Source organism: Rattus rattus, chromosome 4 (assembly GCF_011064425.1).
Source record: "Rattus rattus isolate New Zealand chromosome 4, Rrattus_CSIRO_v1, whole genome shotgun sequence".
In the NCBI taxonomy this organism is placed as follows: Eukaryota; Metazoa; Chordata; class Mammalia; order Rodentia; family Muridae; genus Rattus; species Rattus rattus.
In genome coordinates, this window is record NC_046157.1 from 49,971,088 (window position 1) to 49,994,328 (window position 23,241).

At 41.2% G+C, this 23,241-nt stretch overlaps 1 protein-coding gene across 5 annotated transcripts in view; it reads right to left on the reverse strand.

Moving 5' to 3' along the window:
• Positions 1-23,241, reverse strand: part of Dyrk1a (dual specificity tyrosine phosphorylation regulated kinase 1A) — a 119,271-nt gene that overhangs the window by 20,281 nt on the left and 75,749 nt on the right. For 4 of the 5 annotated variants that reach the window (XM_032900382.1, XM_032900378.1, XM_032900380.1 and 1 more), the window contains 6 exons: positions 16,251-16,447; positions 11,335-11,454; positions 9,179-9,367; positions 5,998-6,145; positions 1,559-1,845; positions 211-357 (listed from right to left, as the gene is read on the reverse strand). In XM_032900382.1, coding sequence (XP_032756273.1) covers positions 211-357; positions 1,559-1,845; positions 5,998-6,145; positions 9,179-9,367; positions 11,335-11,454; positions 16,251-16,370 — 1,011 coding nt within the window. In that variant the 5' untranslated portion in view covers positions 16,371-16,447. The remainder of the gene's footprint in view (positions 1-210; positions 358-1,558; positions 1,846-5,997; positions 6,146-9,178; positions 9,368-11,334; positions 11,455-16,250; positions 16,448-23,241) is intronic. The other variant, XM_032900381.1, reaches the window with a different exon arrangement.

Genomic DNA, 23,241 nt, shown 5'->3' on the forward strand with positions numbered 1-23,241 from the left:
TAATTTACCATTCTCCTTCATTGACATATGAACTATCTTATACTAGTTCAGAACTCTGATCTACCATTATATAACTGATAAAGAGTTAAAATTAAAAGAATGTAAGATAAGATCAACTGAGCTAAGATGCAAATGACACCCGCCTTTCTATGAGGACATGAGGTGTCGCTGTCACTACAGAACACAAGTGTGAGTCAACCCTTCACATACCTCATTGGCACCACTGAACAGAGGCTCTCCAGTGTGCATTTCAACCAAGATACATCCAAGGGACCACATGTCGATAGCAAGGTCATAAGGCATTCCCAGTAGCACCTCTGGAGACCGATAGAAGCGACTCTGAATATACTGGTATATCTGAAACATATTTCAAAGTAGTATTAATTTGATATGTCTTGTTTATAGTTATAGTCAATATTGGATTAAGAAAACTACTCACAGCAACAGAAAAGTTCAATACCACACCATAAACATGATCAAATAACTAAATATTTCAAGGGAATAACCAAACAAAAAGTTGGCTGAGAATTCAACCCCTTTCATTAGAGAAACAGTGAACCAAGTCATCACCCTGCATGCTCTGGGGCACATCGTAGAGGTAGACAGCAGCATGGGTTATGATCTGAGTCCTAGCAAAGACCAAGACTACAATACAAATACTCTAGTCTGAAACATTTTAGACATAGGTTGTTCAAACTACACTATGTTTCGGAGAGTTTCTAGGTGAAGGAAGTCACCTGACTACTTTTAAGTCGAGCAGATTTTAAACCAAATCCCTGAGGGTCCTCTCCCATGCACATGCCTGTCTTCCTGCCACTTTTTGACTCTGACCCAGTGCTCTGACCTCATCTGTCTCCGTGGATCTTGGAAATAGTTCCCATGTAATACCAATACACATATTATTAAATACCAATACCAATAATTAAAAACTTAATGGCTGAAAAGGGTAAGTTATCTCAGTTTGTCTAGACAGAGATAATAGTGTTTGATATCAGGATTGAACACATGATCTGCTTTCCTGAACCAGAAATATTAAATCACAGTAGACAACAGTGTGAAGAAAAACAATTCTGATATGTTGAATCTGTATCAATCTAACTTAGCGGGGTAAGCTTATTTATCAAAACAAATAGATACACCCCCTATGCTGTTTCTACACAGTTCCATGACAACCAAAACCACGTTTGTGTGTACTCCTTGGTGTTTAAGGATTTAGTCAAGATCCTAGTTTAAGTTAGAATTACTCAACTTTTATATTAAAAGCTCCATTTGGGAGCTATAAATCACCTAATATTTAATTCCTTTATCTTTTTTCTTTAAAAATGTTTAGCACTAAACATAATTTTAAATACCCACTTTAAAAAAATCATCCTCCAATTCAAGCATTGATACTTTAAACAGACATCAGCAGGATGTGAAGCATATGCTACACATTCAAGGTAAATAACCATCCTCCAGTTGCCTCCAAACTGGAAACACATTATTCACAGCAGTTTAAATAGCTACACTGTCCCTCCTAACTCTACTGTTAAGATACAAGTCCTAAAGTAATACTTACCCTCTGCCCCAACTGACAAGAGCTGCCAAAGTCAACAATCTTGATTGCACTTCGTTTGGGGTTACACAGAAGGATGTTCTCCGGCTTTAAGTCACAGTGAATGATACTAAGTTCTGGAGTCGCAAGGAAAAGCAATGCTGTGCACATCTGTTGTGCAAACTTTCGTGTCAGGTTCAAAGAGACCCCTCGGAAGTTGGTGTTCCTCAACAAATCATAGAGATTATAGGACAGCATTTCAAACACTAGACAGAGATGGTTCCGAAACATAAAGTGGCGTTTCAAATGCACTGAAAGAGAAGAGAAGATTTCACTTGAGTTATACACACTGGTAAGACGAGAGCTGGCATATACTTGGTTTTCCGTCCCTAGTACTTTACCACCCAGTACAGAGTACAAAGCGGGTTAGACTGGAAATCAGCCCCTAAAAGTAACAGTCTGTTCTTCTGTTGATTAAGAAGATCTAAACCATTCTTCCTAAGTTGATTGATGAAGTGCAATGTCTGTCAAAAAAATGCATAAGGTAGACCTGAGTGGTGACACACACCTTTAATCCCAGCACTTGGGAGACAGAGGCAGATGGATCTCTTGAGTTTGAGACTAGCCTGGTCTACAGAGAGAGTTCTAGAACAGCCAGGATACACAGGGAAACCCTTGTCTCAGAAAACAAAACAAAACAAAACAAAACAAAAAAACAACAAACAAAACCCATAAAGTAACAAAGTACCACCTCATAAACCCCATCTGCTAAGACTCTGATTTCTGACACCACTGCATTTAACAGTCCTCTCCACTGGCTTTGATAGATAAATCTGTGTTTAACAGTATCTTCACCAATAACTGGCTACTGCCTACATACAGCAGCATATTTCTGTGTTTTAGAAAAACATAACAAGTATACCTAGAAATTAGGCAGACTTGGTGAAGACTATGTTCTTGGGAACCCATAACTTATGTATTTATTATGTTCAGTGAATTGAGAAAAGAAAAACCTTAAAAGTTTTGGAAAACTTATGAAGGCCAGGTAAGCCACCGGAAAGAAGTGACAAGTGGACCTCAGTCAGAGGACAGAGGGCAGTATCAACTGCTGCTGCCCTCTCTAAGGTCAGAAATAACCAAAGACTGTGCTCAAGTACCTCACTCAGTGAGCACCAGGTAAAGTCATTCAGAAGACGCAACCATTCCCATATAAACCAGGAAGTGCCTGTAAGGCTGCTTGATGTTAGGCCAGCAATGTTAAGATGACTCTTCACTATGGTCTCATACTATCTCAAAAATAGCTCTCTCTACAGACCTTGCCAGAAAAATATGACAGTATTCAAACAGCCAATGTGTGACATACACACTGAGTCCCAGCACAGTCCTGAACTAACTGCCTTGAGCAGCCCACATTCCGTAGCTCTTTTGATATCATTCATGATATAAGATATCTAGAGTTGGGGTAAGTCACACAAGGAACACTCTATATGGCTCAAATAAAAGTCTACACCACTCCTTGACATAAAATAAAAGCCATCTTTAAAAGTTGCCTAAGGGAATGCATTATCTGTTCTTAATCACTTCACAGTCCCTAGGTTTAAAACTAAATATATAGCTCCTTCAACCTCCACAGACACAGGCCTTTGGGGATTTTAATCTCCTGGTTAGGCAGTAACCACAAAAGCAATGCAAAAGCTGACTGAAATTTAAACAGCAATGTGACTCTGAAAGTCACTCAAGGGGCTGAGCAACTGAGGACCTTCTTCCTCTGACAGAGCTCCTCTCTCCATGTGAGCCACTCATTTACTGAGAGGCTGTGCTGTACTAGCAGAAAAAACATCCAAGAAAACTCAAACACAGATATATCTGTTCATCTTTTTGACTGGACATGAAAAACATGAAGAGTTGGTAGGATATTTTCCCAATAAATGAAATGAAACTACTTTTAAATGGACCACTGTCATTAAATATTCCAGAAAATATTCTCTGAAGAAATGAGTGTAAGGGAAGGAGAAGAAAGACTCACAGATTTCAATTAAGACAAGAAGGAACTGAGCTCTGACACCCCCTGGTATGATGACCATAAACGCAATCACGAACACACCATGAACCTTCACCCCAGCCTGAGCCTCAAGGCAGGCACACATTCATTAATATACAAATAAACAGGAGTTAAAGAAAATGTAGTTTGTACAACTTTTTGTGCCACCTAAAATAAGTTACACTCTATGGCAGGTGCTTTTTAAAAGTTAAATCTCAAGGTCACCACAATATATTTTATCTACCAACTGCCTTAAAATTAAATTGTAGCATCAAAAAAGGAATCTTAAATTTAGAGTACAGGTCAAGCAACACTTCTGTGTCTAAAGTACCTCTGTTGCTGGTGCCATCCAAAACAGAGCCCTCAGTTTTGTTCTGCGTCACTATGAATTTCCCATATCCAGGGACATAAGGGAACATGAACACTCAAAACAGAAGGCACAGCATAGGAAGGCGAGGAGGCGTGTCCAGAGACCACTATAAACTCAGGCGTCCTTTGAAGCCCCTTCAACAGAACTGGGCTTGCTCTGCACTAAATCAGACCGCCCGTGTGATGAGGAAAGCTTTTCAGTCACACCCAGTATCATCAGGATGGTCCCCAGAGTTGTCAGGGAAGACACCAGAGAGGCAAAGAGGAATGGCTCAAGCTCCTTCCCGGACAGGGATGCGGAAACCCACCAATGGCATAGCGTAAAGTGTCTGAAGCTCAGTCACATAGGCCTGGGAGCACAAAGCCGTGGACGAAACCATGAGTCTCATGGTTTCTTTTAATGATGCCCATTACTTGAAACCCAGTTTTGCCTATGACACTGCACTTTCCACTAGAGCCTTACTTATCAGCTTCAATGTGGTTACGACATGCTCTGCACTCAGTATTAACAATGCTCAGTGATCTATTACAGCAGCTAATTATTAAAATGGCCACAAAATTTGTGGTAAATTGGGCCCTTCAACATCTGCTATGGAAACAATGCGTTTGTGTGTAGTGCAGTTTTTATTCATTTACACTATTTGGAAGTGATTACGACAGTACAATGAAACTAAACTTTGGGAACAATGGAAGTCGTTAGTTTAGGTATCACTATTATAAAAGGGAGGCAATGATATAAATTTACATGATGAAACAGCGCATAATGTCAGCCTAACAGGCAGTCCACACACTTCTCAACAATGCCCTAATCTATAAATAAGAAAGAACCCTTGTGGGGTTAGGGATTTAGCTCAGTGGTAGAGCACTTGCCTAGCAAGCTCAAGGCCCTGGGTTCAGTCCCCAGCTCCAGAAAAAAAAAGAAAAAAAGAAAGAAAAAAACTTCTGAAAGCACACATGGTGCTGCCCGTGCCTACAGGTCATCAGCTCTGCTGACAGCCCATTCTCCATCAGACAGCAGAAGACACTGACAGTTTAGATGTTCTAGTGTGCGTGCGTGCGTGTGTGTGTGTGTGTGTGTGTGTGTGTGTGTGTGTGTGTGTGTGAGAGAGAGAGAGAGAGAGAGAGAGAGACAGAGAGAGAGAGAGAGAGTGTGTGTGTGTGCAGGTAACTGTGGAGGCAAGAAGGCATCGAACCCTCCAGAGCCGAGTCACATGCAGCTGTGAGCTATGTCACGTAAGTACTGTAAACTCGGTGGCAGTTTTTCTTACTAGTGAATAAAACAATAGTGTTCTATCAGCACTGATATAATAGATTTGGTTTTTAAAACCCAACAGCTGTGGGATGGAGAGATGAGATGGCTCAGTAGGTGACAGTGAATGTTTTTCTCCCACAGCACCCGAGGGTTTGAGTCCAAGAACCTCTCTACAACTTCAGCTCAAGGGACTGGATGCCTTCAGCCTCTGAAGACATTTGTACACAGGTGTATGTACACACAGAGAAATAAATCTTTAACAAGTATGAAGGATAGAGTTAGAAGATGTTTTATCCATAAACCGATTGGCTCTCAAGTTTCCAGTCTTCATTCCTTGGCGGACGGCTGTTTCCTGTGGGAGACGGCATGACACTGGCTACACACTGACACAGGACTGCACAGGAGCAGGGGCAGACCCAGATAGAGTGCCCCAAGACCATCCATGCTTACGACTGAAAGGAGGTTTTCTCTGACTGAAGGCTGAAGTCACCTTCCTGTGGGGAGGCCAGAGGAAAAGCTCAGGGGCGACAGGGGGACTATGCTGTGACGTGCTCCCTATGCTACAAGAGTCCACTTCTCACTAAGTCTGGGAGGATCGCAGTCCAGACATGTGTGCTAAAAAGTCTTAGGCACTCACAGTCCACCACCAAGTCACCCGACAGCGGCTCCCTGAACACACACATTAGAGCAAACAATGGCACCTGTGAGTTGTGACTTAGGAAACAACCAACACAGCAGACACTGCTGTCTGTGCTTCACACTGTAAAGCACCGCAGAGGCCTGCTCACTGCCCGCCTTTACCTATGTAGTACTTCATCTCAGTGTCATGTTTGTTCATGAGCTCGAGCAGCCGCACTTCTATCTGCGCCTGATTCAGAAACGCCTTCTTGTTCTTGATGATTTTAATGGCGACCCATTCTTGTTCCACTCTGTCATACGCTTTCACAACCTACAAAACAAAACAAGTCATCATCAGTGTCACTAACAACTTTACACCTTACATTCTTCCATCCTGCAATCTACCTCACTCTTGCTGCTTCTCCTCAAGAGACCATCTACTTTGTCACAAGGTCCTAACCCCATTCTTTGAAACGAGCTCCTGTACCCTCCTCACAGTGTTTCTGATCATGCACAGAACAACGAGATGGCAACTGCTTTCTTCCCTCAAAAATAAAATGACTGCTGATGAAGGGGGAGTGTATGTGTGTATAGGTAATGTGTATATGCATATATATGTGTATGCATCTGTGTAACGTATGTCTGTATATGTGCTTTTTACACACATACACACACTTTTACTTTTTAAATAAAACAACTTACTCAACTATTGGGGTTTTTTATTGTTATTATTGAGACAGAGTCTCACTGTATGACCCTGGACGCCCTAGAACTCAGTATATAGACCAGGCTGGAGTCAAAGTCTCATATCTTTCTGCCTTTGTCTCTCTAGTTCCGGGTTTAAAAGTAGTACTGCCACTTCTAGCTCAACTATTCTTTTAATGTAAAAAAATTTTTATTTAGTCCTAAGAATAAAAAAAAGGGTTCTGGGGTTGGGGACTTAGCTCAGTGGTAGAGCGCTTGCCTAGCAAATGCAAGGCCCTGAGTTCGGTCCCCAGCTCCGAAAAAAAGAAAAAGAAGAAAAAAAAAAGGGTTCTGATGCTTCTCAGAAAGCAGATTATTTCCTAATTTTAAATTAGAGTCCCATACATGAAAACAATGATTAAACAAGAGTCAGTTTATAAAAAAGTTTCCAGTAAAGTACTATAAGGGAATTTCCTAATTAGAAGATGTTTTAAAACTCTTCTCCCCAAACACAAAGGTTAGACCTGACTAAGGCATTACACATCTGCAGTATGGTAGTCTGAACAGGCAATGGTCTTAAATACATCTGACCACATTTCAAAAAGTCTGGAGGTGAGAACCTAAAAAGGCCCCAAAGTGAAGACTTGACAGCCATTGTATCAGCAAAGAGGAGTCTGCTCCACAACCCTGATCACTCAGGGTCAGATATACTGAAAATGATTGATCACTCAGGGTCAGATATACTGAAAATGACTGGCGTGAAAACTGACTCAATTCTGAAAATCACCACCTGCTGCCTTCTATGTCAGAAGCTACACCTACAAACATGACCAAGCCGCCATGCTACTTTGGTAGCAACTATACCTAGTTTAGCGAGAGCGGCAGGAGTAGCCAGTGCCCAAAGAACAAATGTAGTTCTGGGAATTCTCAATGTGTAATGAGGACCAATGACAATAGCCATAGGAAATAAGAAAATTCCTTTATTTGACAGACCCAACACAAAGTCTAGATAAATTCAGTCACATCCATATGATACATGTCAGGCCCAAGCTGTGAGTGGGATCAGTACACATCTCAGCATGAGCAGGTCCAACCCAAATGTGTCTGCACTCCAGACTGTGCTCCTCTGCTCTGAGCAAGAGAGAGACAGGAAGGTTAAGGTGGAGAGGGAAAGAACAGGACCTGGGCGCTGGCCTAGAGCACACACCACAGCCAGAGTGCCCATGGCAGAGGGGACAGAGGAGGGTCCTGCTTAGAGCAAATGTGTAGATTCTGCGCTTCTCAGAGTGGGGAGAGCATCCCTTCTGTTTGCAGGAGTTCCCAGCCCTCCCTAGGAGGTAGGCCCAACAGTGCTCTGCTACGAACTTCATAGAAAAGCAAAGAGTTCTAACAGTCAAGAAACACTGATAAAGAGAGACACAGAAGAAAAAAGTGACAGGTGTCTTTGTGGCATAGAAAAGAGCAGGTACACAAATGCCCTAAGGACCTGGCCTTGCCACACAATGCTGGAGGCTTCGGCCTCAACGGTGAGGACACAGCTGCATCTGTGCTTTCCGCCCTCTTAGTTTCAGCCCCTGACTGCGAGAGCCAACAATGTGCCTCTGTCCTTAGCACGATTAGATGTGACATGTGAATATCACCTCACTTGTTGAAGAATATATTTTGCTTTCTCTCAAGGCTTGTAAGTAATCACATTCACTCATAGGTGTGCGTCTGTCTTCTGAAGAACTGCACTGGCCTCAAACTCACTGTGTAGCTGAGCATGGACGCAAGACTCTGATCACAGGTCTGAGTCGCACGCTACCACACCAGTTGTACAGTTTGTTTTTGATGGACATAGCACAAGAGAGCTTTGTTTTGCCCTCCACTCAGGAAGAAGTACATGTAGATTGCATGTAATCACCTAAACAATGACAGTAACAACAAACCAGGCCCCTAACATCAACAGCTCAGTGACTTGGGGAGGTGGGAGCCAGGTGGGACTGGCTAGACAGAAAGCCTTACACAAGTGTAGGGGTGGTGGCAGCTGCCATCCAGCACTTGGGAAGCTGAAGAGGACACAAGGCCTGTGCAGACCACTTCCCAACAGAGACAAAGGAGGGAATGAGTCCTCCCGGGTGAACAGAGACTAGCTGTTCAGATGAGGACAACAGAACTTGAGGTTCAGAGAAGGGGCTGAGAATGGGGAGAAAAGCCAGGTGCACTACAGTCACCATGAAGAAGATGGCCATGCTGGCGCTCCAGGGATAGCAAGGAGGACTCAGAAGGAGGTCTGTCTGATGGTACAAGCCTGGTAAAACCCAGAACCTAGCCCCAGCCTCAGGAAGAGGAGAGGGCTTGCTGTGCTGCCTGAGAGGTCTGAGCAGGCAGACGGCATCCATATCTAAAACAACAATGAACACCTGACTAGATGTAGCCCAGAGCAGAGAGGTAATGCTAGCTGCTAGCAAGTACAAGTAACCAGCTTTACACTAGCTAAAAGTAAGTAGTCAGCAGGAAAAGAAACATTTATAAAAATAGATTGCTGGAAATTTTATAGCTGGAGAATTATGATCATTTAGATATTTAAATATACATTATTCACACAAACATATTAATATCAAGTGTGCTATTAAGGATTTACTATCATGATCAACTAGTAATTTTTATTAATGAAACTCCGCATTCTCCATTAAATTACCTGTCCAAAAGAACCTTTGCCTATTAAGGAGTCGATTTCATAACGGTCCATCCACTTTTCTCCGTTTTTTACAATGTAATCATAGTTATCGTCATCGTAACCATCGTTGTAAACCTTCCGCTCCTTCTTATGACTAGAATCGTCCCCCTGGCCCTGTTGGTGTCTTCGCTTCTTTTTTGCATAGTAAACCTGTAATGAATATCCACAAAGTTAACTGTTGACTTCAGTCACTACTGAGGATGGATATTAAAGCATATTCCCAACAGACCAATATGAAGTGGATGAACATTCTTTTTAAATAAAAATAGCAAAACAAAATAAAGATCTTCGACAGTTGATATCTGAAAGCAAAACTATAACCAATAGAGACAAGTGTACAAGGAAATGCAGCGCTGTGGTGTAGACACATTTATAACTAAAGAGATATTAAGTGACTGGTCTAACGTGTTCCATTAACAAAGAATCAAAGTAACTCATCCTTCTGTTAGTGTATGGCATAATTTGTACACAGTGGGACTATACAGATCTTAGAAACACAACAAGGAACCCCCAATCCAAAGAAGCAACATTCCATTCCCTCAAACTTGAACTCAAAGTTCAGGTCTCCCATGCCCTCTTCTCCAGGCAATGCTAATTTGATATTTAATCTTAGAGCAAAAGATTTTTAAAATACAAGTTGTAAATGTCAATAAATTATGTTTTACTAAAATCATCAGATTTCTATGTCCAGAAGAACCTAGACAGAAACCATATCTATTCTGTCCACATACCTCCCTGCCAATCCCTTAAGCCTTTGTGGTCAATTGCAAACCAAGTTTTCCTTATAGCTTAGTTATAATGGGGTGACAACAATCACATCCCAAGAAACTGGTACCTTGATACACTGTGGCATGACTGCTGATAAATGAGCTTCAACAAAGATGCTATTAACAACAGTTTAACCCAGTTGGTAACAATTCATCACATGTTAAACTGACGTTGATAGGCTGTGAGAAACAAGGTCTCAGAGAGTTCCAGATAATCAAAGGTATAATAAACAAATGTGTACAAATCTGCCTGAGGACCACTCTGGAGGCTTTCTGATGTTATCCTGACACTGCTGAAGCAGCACGTGGATGGCACTCAACTGTGCAGCGCCATGCACACTAACAACAGCTCTCCAGCAAAATGGCTCCAGAGTCAGGAGGTGACCGGCAGTCATGGGAAAGTCTCCATGGGAGGGAGAGCCTCGGCTATGCTTTTCTGGAAAACTCTCACGTAACAATTAGTTATAAAACTAGAGTGAGGCCAGAAGCAAATGGCAATGAAGCAGAAAAGGTCCAAATATCAGAAAATAATTTAGAGGCAACAAAGCAAGTTACAAGAGAAATAATCCAATGTGCTCTCTTTTTTGATATTTTTCAATATAATTTTTAATATCTTACCATGGAAAGACATGGATAAAAGAATACACAGCCAAGTATGGTGGCTTATACCTGTAATCCCAGAATTCAGCAGGCTGAGGCAGGAGGCAGGAGTTCAAGATCAGCCTAGGCTACACAGTGAAATCCAGTCTTGAAAATAAGTAAATATTTTTTTTAGAAAAGTGTAAAAGACATGCCAGAATTTTTGATTAGATGAAGTAAAGCAGGTCCTTTTAACTTAATATTCAATGATGTCAAGTCTTCAAATTTAAGCAAAAGTATTTTTTATAATTATTAGTCCCCCTTTCTTGCCATTAACTTATTAGAATTCGTAATAGTCATAAGAATTCAAATATTCATTCAAAGCTCCTTCTAAAAGATACACTTATAGATTATACATTCTCAAAGTTATTTCTTTTATCTGGATTCTAAGAAAAACAACTTCTGGGGCAAATAAATTCAATTAGAAGGTAATATGCCTGGACAACTATGTTTGGATCCTGTCTCCTCAAGCAGTTGAATTATAGGTACATACACAATCCTGAAGACATGTGACACTGACCCACGTACCTTTTCTCTACAATAGGTCCTATGGATAATTATGTGAATAATTATGAATTATATGACTAAGGTAATTATTCAATGATAATCATTAGAAATAAAACACATTTAGTTGTCTAAAGAGGCATCAAAAAGTCTGTCCCTTGACCTATTGAAAATAAAAATGATACCATAGTAAATCAATACTCTTACCTCATTAATATGCTTGTATGTTTTGATCAAGTCCACAGAGAGTTTTCTCAGAGGAGCAGTTGCTGGATCACGGAAGGTTTGGGGCATCCGCCTCTGTAACATGACAATGTCAGGCATCACCTTAAATAGACAGAAAGACTAGCAGTTTAACTACACTGCAGTGCGTTACACCCTCTAACACAGCCTAGTCAAGCTCCCACTCACTACCATAACTCAGTAGTCAAATCCATTCTACAATAACCTAGTCAAGCTCCTTTTACCAAAATCTAAATTAAAGCCTCTTCTTAACACACACATACACACGTATTGGACTATACAAGTTATTTCTTTTATCTGAATTCTAAGGGAAACAACTTCTGGAGCAAATAAATAAAATCAGAAAATAATATGCCTGAATATCTATGTTTGCATCATTTCCCCAAACAGTTGAATTATAGGTACATCCACAATCCTGGAGATATATGATACAGACCCACATACCTTCTCTACTACAATTAGTCCTATGACGATTTCTTTTTCTGAATTATTTCCAAAGCCTGACTGGTTTCCAGCAAGCAGATAAAAATACACCTAGCCATTGAACCAACCTACAACGTCTTAACCCAGCTGCTGGGTCCCAAAATCCAGATGTGGAAGTATGGGTCTAAGTTGCCAGAGCCACTCTCTCTAAGTACCTGCTCTTTCTATAGAAAGAAACAAGACTGAGAACTACACAAGCATGACAATGTCACAGAGTGCTTCTGCCAACACCATTGTGTCACACCTCAGTGAAGGAGTTCATACAAGGGCTGTGTGCAGTCGAGAGACTCGAATCCAATAACACTGGACACCCACAATGGCAACCACCAAGCCATTCTTGGCCACTGCTCCGGTCTTGCAGACCTTTACTGCATTCATATTTTAGGGACCAAAAGCCTTTCTCGAGGGTCAGCATTTGGAAGGCAAAGCAATAGAGACAACTTCAAGGAAATGTCTGGATTCCTGGCTATTTAATGACTAAGAGGAAGAGGTTCAGCTGTGGAGAGTACTGAAACTAACCATGACCCCATTGCAATTTGCAGGTCCTGGAGCCCAACTGAACCTGTTACCCTCTGCACGCAGAGTCAAATGCTGCTGAAGTACCTGTGTGCAGCGTGGGTACACACATGTGGCAGCCTTGGGTGACAGGGTATAATTTGCCTCCTTTCAACCAGCCCTGACCTGGAGCTCATTCACTAGGGTGTACTTAGTGGCTGGCCAAGAAGCCCCAGGGAGCTCTGTGTGTCTCCGTCTACCCAGCACCGAGACAAGCTAACACCACCGTGTCTACATGAATGCCAGGACTAAACTTGTGCTTCAAGGCAAGTGCTTCACTGCCAGTCATTCTCCAGACCTTGCATGCTCAAGTTCCTAAACTTTGCCATCTAAATGGTAACTTCAGTGATCATTTTTCTTAATAAGGAAACCGAACAGGAGTGACTGTAACTACTCACTGAACTATCTTCATAATTAAATTTCCAAATGTTTTATTTCTTAAAGAATAAACAGGAAAAAATAATCCAGGAAAAAAAAAAAAGCCCTTTCCTTGGGGACTTAATTTGTTGAGTAGACAATACTAGTAATAAATATGTCACTTCTTTCATGTGAACTAATGCTATAAGCATTTAAAGTAATGAAAAAGCTTTAATTAGGTCTAATTAACAGGGTTTTTTTCCTTTCTTTCAAGTTCCTGGAATTGTTTCACAAAAGTAACTTATGTTTAAGAGGCTGTATCTTGAACTGATACAATGTAGCCTCAATTTGAGTTTACACACACACACACACACACACACACACACACACGCACACGCACACACACCACTGAAATGGTCCATTACTACTATATGAAAAGGTTGGTATTATAGCAAAGCCAATTCAATAACAAAATAGTAAAACAATACTAACAACAGATATTTACTGAAAACGATTTTAAGCATGTACTTATCTTATAAGAAGCTGTACTATTCCTGTCACCATTTATATGTGAGAATAGAGTGTTGCCCCAATCAATGATCTAGAGCAAGTGAAGCTCAACAAAGACAACATCAATGTGTGTGACACAGAAAATGGGGGAATCTCCACAAAGTACTACAAGCAGAGTGCTCAGAGTAGAAGGATTGGTTATCCAATGTCAAATGCTCACCCTGAAGACAAACAGACAGACAGACAGAGACACAGACACAGACAGAGACACACACACACACACACACACACACACACACACACACACACACACACACACACACACACACACACACACGGAACATCGCACAGACTGGGCAGGTGTGGTTAGAGATCTACACTTTACTCAAATATTAGTAGACACTTCACTCACTTCACATTAGTCCTACTTCCATCCATAAAGAACAAAGAGCATGTTCTGCCTTTCTGCTATTTCCAGAGCAAGCAATGAGGTGGCTGGAACAGCACTTACACCCACATCCAGGGCACTGATGGAGCTCAAGATGCCAGCCAAAGGACAGCATGTGGGCTGGGTGAGCCTACAGCTCAAAGACCCAATGGGAAGGGCACTCATCTATGCTCAGTTTTATTCTAATTTTCATTTTCAAATATAAACTTTTATATACCCAACATACTCATGAGAAAAATTAGTGACTAGGAACAAATCTTAAGTCAGATCTTTCAAAATGTGTGTGCAATAAGCTTCATCCATCTGTGGTAAAGTGGTGGGGTGATGGGAAGCATATACATCATCTTGCAGAGTCTGCAGAAGATGAGAGCTAACAGCTATCTAGGGAGGTCCCAATTTCACATCCTAGAACCTGTCAGACATGAGGCGCCTGTGTATTTAACCCCTAGTCCTACGAGCAGATCCCTGTAAGCCACACATCAGTCCGAAAGAATATACCATCTTCAAAAGACTCAGAAACTTCTGGACTTTGAAAGGAATACTGCCTTATTTCTTAGTAAGTGTGTGTGTGTGCGTGTGTGCGTGTGTGCGTGTGTGTGCGTGTGTGTGCGTGTGTGTGTGTGTGTGTGTGTGTGTGTGTGTGTGTGTGTGTGTGTGTGTGTGTGTGTAGTCCTGGCTGTCTTAGAACTCACTGTGTAGACAAAGCTGGGCTTAGACCCAGAGATCTGCCTGCCTCTGCCTCCCAAATACTGGGAACCAAAGGCATGCGCAGCACCACCTGCCTCTGCCTAAGTCTTTTTACATCACACGCATCTTAAAAATACTTATGGCTTAAATCAGAAATAATAAAATATCTTTTAAATGATTTAAAGATGTAAGCTGAATATAAAAATAAGATTGCTAACTAAATTATAAACTACATGATATATTGATAAAAATAATTCTAAAATAATTTTTTTCTGGGTCTCTGTTAATGGCAACTGTGAAGGCTTGTATTTGCTTGACGTAGGGAGTGGCACTATTAGGAGGTGTGGCCTTGTTGGCATAGGTGTGTCACTGTGGCATGGGCTTAAGACCCTCACCCTAGCTGCCTACAAGTCAGTCTTCCACTTGCAACCTTCAGATGTAGAACTCTCTCTCAGCCCCTCCTGCACCAGGCCTGCCTGGATGCTGCCATGCTTCCTGCCTTGATACTGGACTGAACCTCTGAACCCGTAAGCAAGCCCCAATTAAGTGTCCTTATGAGAGTTGCCTTGGGCATGGTGTCTGTGCACAATAGTAAAACCCTAACTAAGACCCTGTCACCATAGACCTAACTATAAAATTAAATGCAAGAGGGCTGCATCTAAGCAGGTAGCACACAGGTCTGGACTCTGAAGCCTACCACCATGCACACACATTGAAAAGTCAAAAATGGAAAATCTGTCTCTTCAACTGGAAGTGAATTAAAAGTAATGCTTGTGTGACACACTGATTTGAAGAAAGCGGGAGATTAGCCCTGAGCACATTCTGGTTCCTCAGCTCAAGCTCCAAGTTGCTTTATACCTCACTTTTTCTGCTTTTCTCTGGAACACGAACAAGAGCTTTCAAAACCTGAACCTTCTGATAAACGACTTCAATTCTCAAACATGGACCTAACTTCTAAAGCAACTGACAAATTCTAAGCCCCATCACGATGCTCTGTTCGTGCTCAATGCTTTGCAAGTGTGCCGTCCACCAGAGGCTTCTGGCAGAGGATGCCCACACCACAGACTATACTCGGCCATAGCCAATTATTCCTTGCCACCACGCCCTGCTGAAGAGAGAAAGCACCTCTCACCTAACTTAGCCATTCCTCACTTGCTGTACTCAAGGGTCTGATAGAGCCATGGCCAACCAAATCCTAATCAGTTCAGAGCAGCTGTGTTCCTCGCGAAGCAGCACAGCGAGAACACAAACTCTACACCTCACAGCATGACCAGTGAGAAGACTGCCCCGAAACAGTGATGACACAGTGAATTCAAGCACACAGGCATGTGTTCAGAGAGATTTCAGAATTCTTTCTATACCCTCAACTTAGGAAATATTGGTCGAGTTACAGTCTGAATATTAGAATAAATAGCATGCTTACTATTCGCGTATTCTCCTGTGAGTCTTAAGGACGTTTCTCTGTAACTTACGAGTGCAGATGTCATTTTTAACATAAATCAGTCCCTCTAGGAGTAACTGATTCCTACTTCCCCATGCCTTTCTACAATGTTTAAGCTTTTTTTATTTTAAATATTCTTCTTTAAAAATAATTTCTGCTTCTTTATTCCAAAATGAGAAAGTGTGCTGTTTCTGAGCATCTATCAATGAAATAAAATATACATGTACAAGGGCTGGGGAGAATCAGCAAATTTAAATAAAATCTTCTAAACACCATGTTTTGTCTACAAAGACTTCTACTTAGTATATAAAACTGAAGCTGTTTTGACATTTTACTGGTCTAGCATTTTCAAAGGGATAAATTGCAATTAAACATCATTTCTGATAATAATGAAATTACCTGGTTAGTTAGAGGTTGCTGAATCTGGTCAGAATATGATAAGGCAGAAACCTGCTGGTCACTTATGTTTGGCTGGCGACGGTCACTGTACTGATGTGAATGGGGCATCTGTGCAGCCATCTGAAGGCCAGCAGCATGGAATGAGAATGACGGTGCGAGCCGGACAGATGAAGGTTTGCATGCTGAAGTCTCTCCTCCTGAAAACACACAAGCCAAGCTGAAATCGTATTCACATCCTAACGTACATACGTACCATTAGTTGTACCGTAGCCACTTAAATTAGTACTTTATAAGATTGAATAATATTAAAAGCCTTAGTAACAACCAATGGGTACAGTCGTTCAACATAAGTTATGTTATATATGTAAAATACAATATAAAACACAGATTAAAAATGAGTGTAAGTTTCTTTTGAGAAAATAATTTAAAAAGCTTTTTTATAACAAGCAGTAGCAACTTAAATATTATGTTTATTTACTGTTTCATTTTGTGGTTGTGCACGCATTCGCCCGCAGGGAGTAGAAGGTAACCTGCAGATGTCAGTTTCTCTCCGTATACCATGTGCATCATCTCACCCATCCGAAAGTAACAACGTTTAATACTTATTTTCACATAGGAAGTTCTCAACATTCAAGAACCCCATGTCACATAGTATGAATTAATCTTGAGAACACACCAGGTCCTCACAAAGGAAAGCACAGAGACCCCCTACGCGTTTCCAATATTGCCATAATGAACCTTACACCTGGTCATCTGGGAAGGGGGGGAGGAAGGAGAGAGCGAAGAGAAGGAACAGAACAGTCAGTACTCACTGCTCAGGTAAGCTAAAAACCATGATTGTGATATCTACAGTAGAAAAGGAAGATGAACACTGTAATCCACTGAACCGTTGATGGCTGACTAACAAAAAGGTTATAAAAAAAAAATACTTTCCTTAAAAAAAATTACTTATCTCCACCAAAACTTGTAATTAGAAAAGACAGACTTAAAACTTGAGACAATAAATTCTAGCCCCCAGATACTTGTGTCTCCTCTAAAATGAATGGCCAACATTCACCAGACCATATTCCCCACAACAAGTCATTTTGCCTTATGTTAGTTTTAAATGCACAAAAGCACAGGCTACAAGTGTGAAATCTCACATATAGCTGTAAGATTCTTCATGCTCAGGTCTGTGATAATAGTAACTACCTGACCAGGATGCTATGAAAGGTTAAGTCTTAGAGCAACTCTAGGAACTTACAAATGGCCAGATACTGTCAGCCACTGCCACACTGTCGAACACTCTAACTTTACCATGATAGAGCAAGAACCCTGTGGACAATATAGCCCACAGCACCTAACTGAATGCTAATGAAACAAACTCAAGAGAAGAAAGCTCAGGCCCCAGAACTCAAGTCTGCTTCTCCTTCTCTGCCACAGCAAAGGTGACTCCACTGTGAACAAACTCTTGAATCACAGTAGAGGGTCCCCCTCCACCAGCCCCCGACCCCCACCCCATGGATGCCATTTCTTAAAGAACACACAGAGCAAGCTCTTCTCCATTCCACCACCACGCATCTTGGTAGCAGTCACCAAAGTGGATTTCTATCATCTGTTGGTCTCCATTTGCCCTGTGTACACCTCTGCATTTTCAAATGACATTTGGCTGGGGTGACCTTCCTAAAGTGTGGAGCTCAGACCAGTGAGTGTCCCTCAGCAACCATCTGTGGCACTGCTCTCAGGTCAGCTTGCACTGACTATGGTGCAGCTTCAACTGGCCTATCCTGAGAAATTAAACAAGTCAAATGCCACCAAACCCATGTTAAGAGTAATATAAATTTTTCTAAACTTTTCATTTTTCAGTCAATGTAATTAAAGGGAAAACTACTCAGTTAAGGAAAAAAAAAATAACTCCCAAGAAATTATCCTAAGTAGATTACTACTGATATGAACAAAGATGGCACTTATGTCTATAACAGCAAAAATTAACAATTCTAATTGTCGATTTGGAGGAGGGCTTTAAGTCTGTATGCTAAAAAGAACATGTAGCAACAGACTATAAATAAAATTAAAGGTCCTTAATATACACACAAAAGAGAACTTGATAACTGTAATATGATTAAAGTTGTGAATGACAAATCATTTAACCATTCACGATCTTAGTTTTCCCAATTACTAACCACATTCAATGTAAGAATGCTAATGAGAAGCCACCTGCATCTGGATATGCAGGCCTAGGATGGAGCTTGATAGTTAACATCTCAAAACTACCGGCTGATGTCAATACTACTTTAAACAAATGGGCAAGATAACTAACTGCTTTTGTTGTTGTTTACAACTTAGAGTTGTACCAGCCCAGCATTCAAGAGGTAGAGCTCAACGCCATCCTGATCTACGCAGCAAATCTGCAGGACAACCAAAGTTAAATGTCTTAAATAAACAAGTAAGCAGAAAGTTGTTCTCCAACCAACACCATAATAGCAGATAATCCAAAGACAAGCAGAGTCAGACTACGCAGTATACTAGAAGCTCTCAATATAAACTTACCTTCCAGGTTAGTTTTGCCTTAGTTCTTAAAGATATGGGGAGGGAGTGCATCTGTGTATACACATGGTGTTTCCTGTCTAGAGAGGCTGCTCCATGGTAGGTGGTACAGTACTGATACTCTACAGCCAACCTGCCATGGGGTCTATCAACGAATGCAGATCGACAAGGAACAACTTTCTCTGCTGAGATCTTAAAGCTCTTTATATGCTGTGTACACAGGAATACTTGATATGTTCTCTACATGCTGTGTACACAGGAATACTTGATATGCTCTCTACATGCTGTTACACAGGAATACTTGATATGTTCTCTACAAGCTGTTACACAGGAATACTTGATATGTTCTCTACATGCTGTGTACACAGGAATACTTGATATGCTCTCTACATGCTGTGTACACAGGAATACTTGATATGTTCTCTATATGCTGTGTACACAGGAATACTTGATATGCTCTCTACATGCTGTTACACAGGAATACTTGATATGTTCTCTACAAGCTGTTACACAGGAATACTTGATAAGCTCTCTACATGCTGTGTACACAGGAATACTTGATATGCTCTCTACATGCTGTGTACACAGGAATACTTGATATGCTCTCTACAAGCTGTTACACAGGAATACTTGATATGCTCTTTATTTTCTTCACACTCAATTCTATGTATAAATGTCAGGAGCCAGTATGTTCATTTCCTCCCGTGATGCCAGAAACATTCAGGCATCCATTTATTATCCCTTTCCCGCTGTAAGAGCCCAGACAAACTGGTGCAGACATTCTCTCAATCTGACAGAACGGAGCCATTCACCATGTGTGTTCTTCCTAAGGTTTGTACCACCCATTTATACTCAGACATCAACTTAAAGGTAGACAATGCATGCTCATCTTTTAGCAGACATAACATGACAATTGCTGGTATTTAGTTTCCTTTGGACTCTAAAGTAACAATTTTGTATGATTCAACCCAATACCTATCATGTTACAAACCATCTTATCCATTAAGCTAACAGCAACTATACTATTTTTAGTCTTAGTATACAACAATATATACTAGCATATCAAATGATAGTTATCCAATAACATTCTAATATTTAACCTTTCACATTGTTATTCAAAGTTCATTTTAAATTACTTAAGAACATATACAAGATCCTATTTGTACCTTTCAAACCCTTTTGATCTGTCAACTGTTTTTACCACAAAAACATGGTTTTACTTTTAAAAACCCCTAAGTTTTTGTTGCCAAATTAGCAGCTTGAAAACGAAGTTTCAGTCACTGTGCTCAAGGCAGAACTACATGGTACAGAGCAGGTCCGCATCACAACATCACAAGCAGCACTGGCTGTGTGGGACGGTCCAGAGCACAGGGTAGGACATCACGCAGACCCTTGAAAAGACTCAACTGCAGAGCCTGCAGAAGACCTGAGTGATGTAAAAAGGAACAACCAGACGCCTGCCTCTGAGACCGTCTGATGCACAGCATACTCTGACCCTGAGTGTCTGTCTCCACTAATAATGTGCAGACAGAGGACAAAGACTGCACTGCTCTGCGCTAGGTTTTAAGGACTATGCAGAGCTAACCTGAGAACAATACTAGAGAACAAATAATGAACATAATTCAAATTAACCCAAATTTGGAAACTAAAGCTAAGGTGTAACATAGAAAACTTAATAAACACCAGGAGCAACCAGGTTTTCATGGAATATCCTACAAAATTAACTCTAACAAAACATTTAGGAGGAAAAATGTCAGAGGGCAGCCAGCTGCGTTTTCAGTGGCTACAAACAAAGGTCAGGAGTAAGTAGGTGAGGACTATAAGCCCATGGACGAGTCTGCTGATTATTTCTCCATCACAGTGTCAAGCATGCTGCATGGCACATGCCCTGCATTAGTAAGCTTTTCAATGGCTGAATCTACCACAAACTGAATCTATAAAGAAATAGCTGAGAAGGGGAGGGAGAGAATAAGGGTAATGGGGAGGGGTTACTCTACAAATGCAAATGCAGCTCAGACTCAGTGTAAGGAGCAGGCTTCTGGGAGGGAGGTGGAAGGAGGGAAGGAAGAGAGGGAGGGAGGGGGGAGAGAGAGAGAGAGAGAGAGAGAGAGAGAGAGAGAGAGAGAGAGAGAGAGAGAGAGCGCCAAGGCACACAAGCACGAGCAGGCTGTCAGGACAGTGGCTCCTGTTCTACTCCACAGGCCAGCACAGCATACTGCCAAGCTAGCTCTGTGGCTGCTCGCGTTAGGGAAATCTATACTAGGATCAAACTATACAGTGACTATGGCTTTGCTGAATCTAATAATAAGGATTATTTAAAAGTGATCTTACATTAAAGACATATGAACTGACTTATTGTGGCCAATATGTTGTACGTGATTCCCATCCATACACGCATGCACAAAATTGCTTATGCGACCACAGCAAAACCTGCATTTATTCATAGGAGACATTCATGAACCACAGATCAAGCTCTCAGTAACAGTGGGATGTGACGAAAGACTACACCTCAGACTCCTCCTTCTGACCACTTTCAAGTCCCTGGCCAACACACAACCTAACTGCTTTTCAGATGTGTTGAAGAAGTCTCTGATGATTGAAAAAGGAACTGATCAGGGGTTGGGGACTTAGCTCAGTGGTAGAGCGCTTGCCTAGCAAGCGCAAGGCCCTGGGTTCAGTCCCCAGCTCCGGGGGCAAAAAAAAAAAGAAAAGGGCCTTTCCCGTTTGGAAAAAGGAACTGATCTTCCGTCTCAGTCACTCTGTCCTTCTATCTGCAGGGAAGGAAGAGCAGTGTCAGACTCAAATAAGATATTGCAGCATTGCTGAGCTGCATACACAATCAAGACGATGACGGTGAGTCGTCATTCTAGACCCTCACCTCAGCCAAGCTTCACAACGATGGAGAATGCCGGACAGCTAGGCAGCAGAGGTCTGTAAGAGGTGCGGGCTAAGCAGCACCGGAATCACAGACCAGTGTGGCACTGTGTCCCCACTACAATGAGCTAACCAAGATAAACAGCCACAGACTCCAACAGAGGCCAGACCACCGTGCTTTAGGGTTAGGCTTCACCTGGTTCTATCATAAAATAAAGGCTCGACCTTCTTAAAAGCAAATCTCAAAGGATGAAGACACAAATCCTCTTCAACAAGTACAGCGAATTCTAGATTCTCAACAGCCTAGCACATACACTGTCACACTGATCAAATACGCCAGGCAAAAAACACAGAAAACTGTAGGAGGTGTAAGCATCTATTAACAAGAAATAATAATAATAATAATAATAATAATAATAATAATAATAATAATAAACAACCACCACCCACAAAAACTGCTTCTGTAAGTAAATAGTATATCTTACTAGAGACACGGAACCTATAAAAGGAACCACATGGACATTCTAGTAAGAAAAATTCAGTCATTTGATGTCATCATAGATCAAACACTATAGAAGGTCAATGAATATGATGATGATGATGATGATGATGATGATGACGATGATGATGATGATGATGACGATGACGACGATGATGACGACAACAGAAACTCAAAGCAGTAAAAAAGAAATTAATGGGAAAAGCAAATACGAAGTGCATTCAACCAAATTGTTGAAATAAACTATGAAGACAAACCATTAAAATAGCCAGAGATTTTCCATAAATGGATTTATGACAAAACATGCCCCACTGAGAGAAAGGAAATGATCAAGACAACCAAAGAAAAGATCTGCACCCAGCACGTCTATATCCAGTGAAAATATGTCCATAACAACGCCAGCAAAGGAGTTGGAGATTTAGCTCAGTGGTAGAGCGCTTGCCTAGAAAACGCAAGGCCCTGGGTTTGGTCCTCAGCTCTGGAAAAAAAAAAAAACAATGCCAGAAAAATAGTTTTACAGTAAACAACAAAAAAAAATTGTCAACATCAAATATACACTACAAAATGTTTAGGGAGGTTGACAGAAGGAAAATGACTGCAGACAGAAACTAAGTTCCACGTGGAAAAACTAAGTACACCAGAAAATGCTCCTAAAGGACAACTGTGTGCACAAAAATATCATCCTCTGGAGCTCACTCCGTCTATACAAATAAAGTGCCTGGTTGTCACAGCACAGGGACGGGCCAGGAGCATGGACACAGAGCACAGCTGGGCCACGCGTGTGATAAGCTCCAAAGCAACTGAGATGGACAGCTGCAAAGACAGGAAGGAGTCAAGCAACAGTCTTGATACTCTTAAGGCCAGCATGCAAATGCCTGCATCTAATTTACTGCATAAGTGACACGTACTTAATTCTGAGGCACTGTAGAATACTAAACACTAAACAGAAAATTTTATTTAGCCTCATGGTTAAAGGAATTTTACCTCCCGATTGAAAAAGGGAAACTAGGTCCTTCCTGCTGAAACTGGAAGCCAAGAACTTAAATTTTAATAGAGCAAAGAATATAAAAAATATTGAAATAGTCTCTGGAT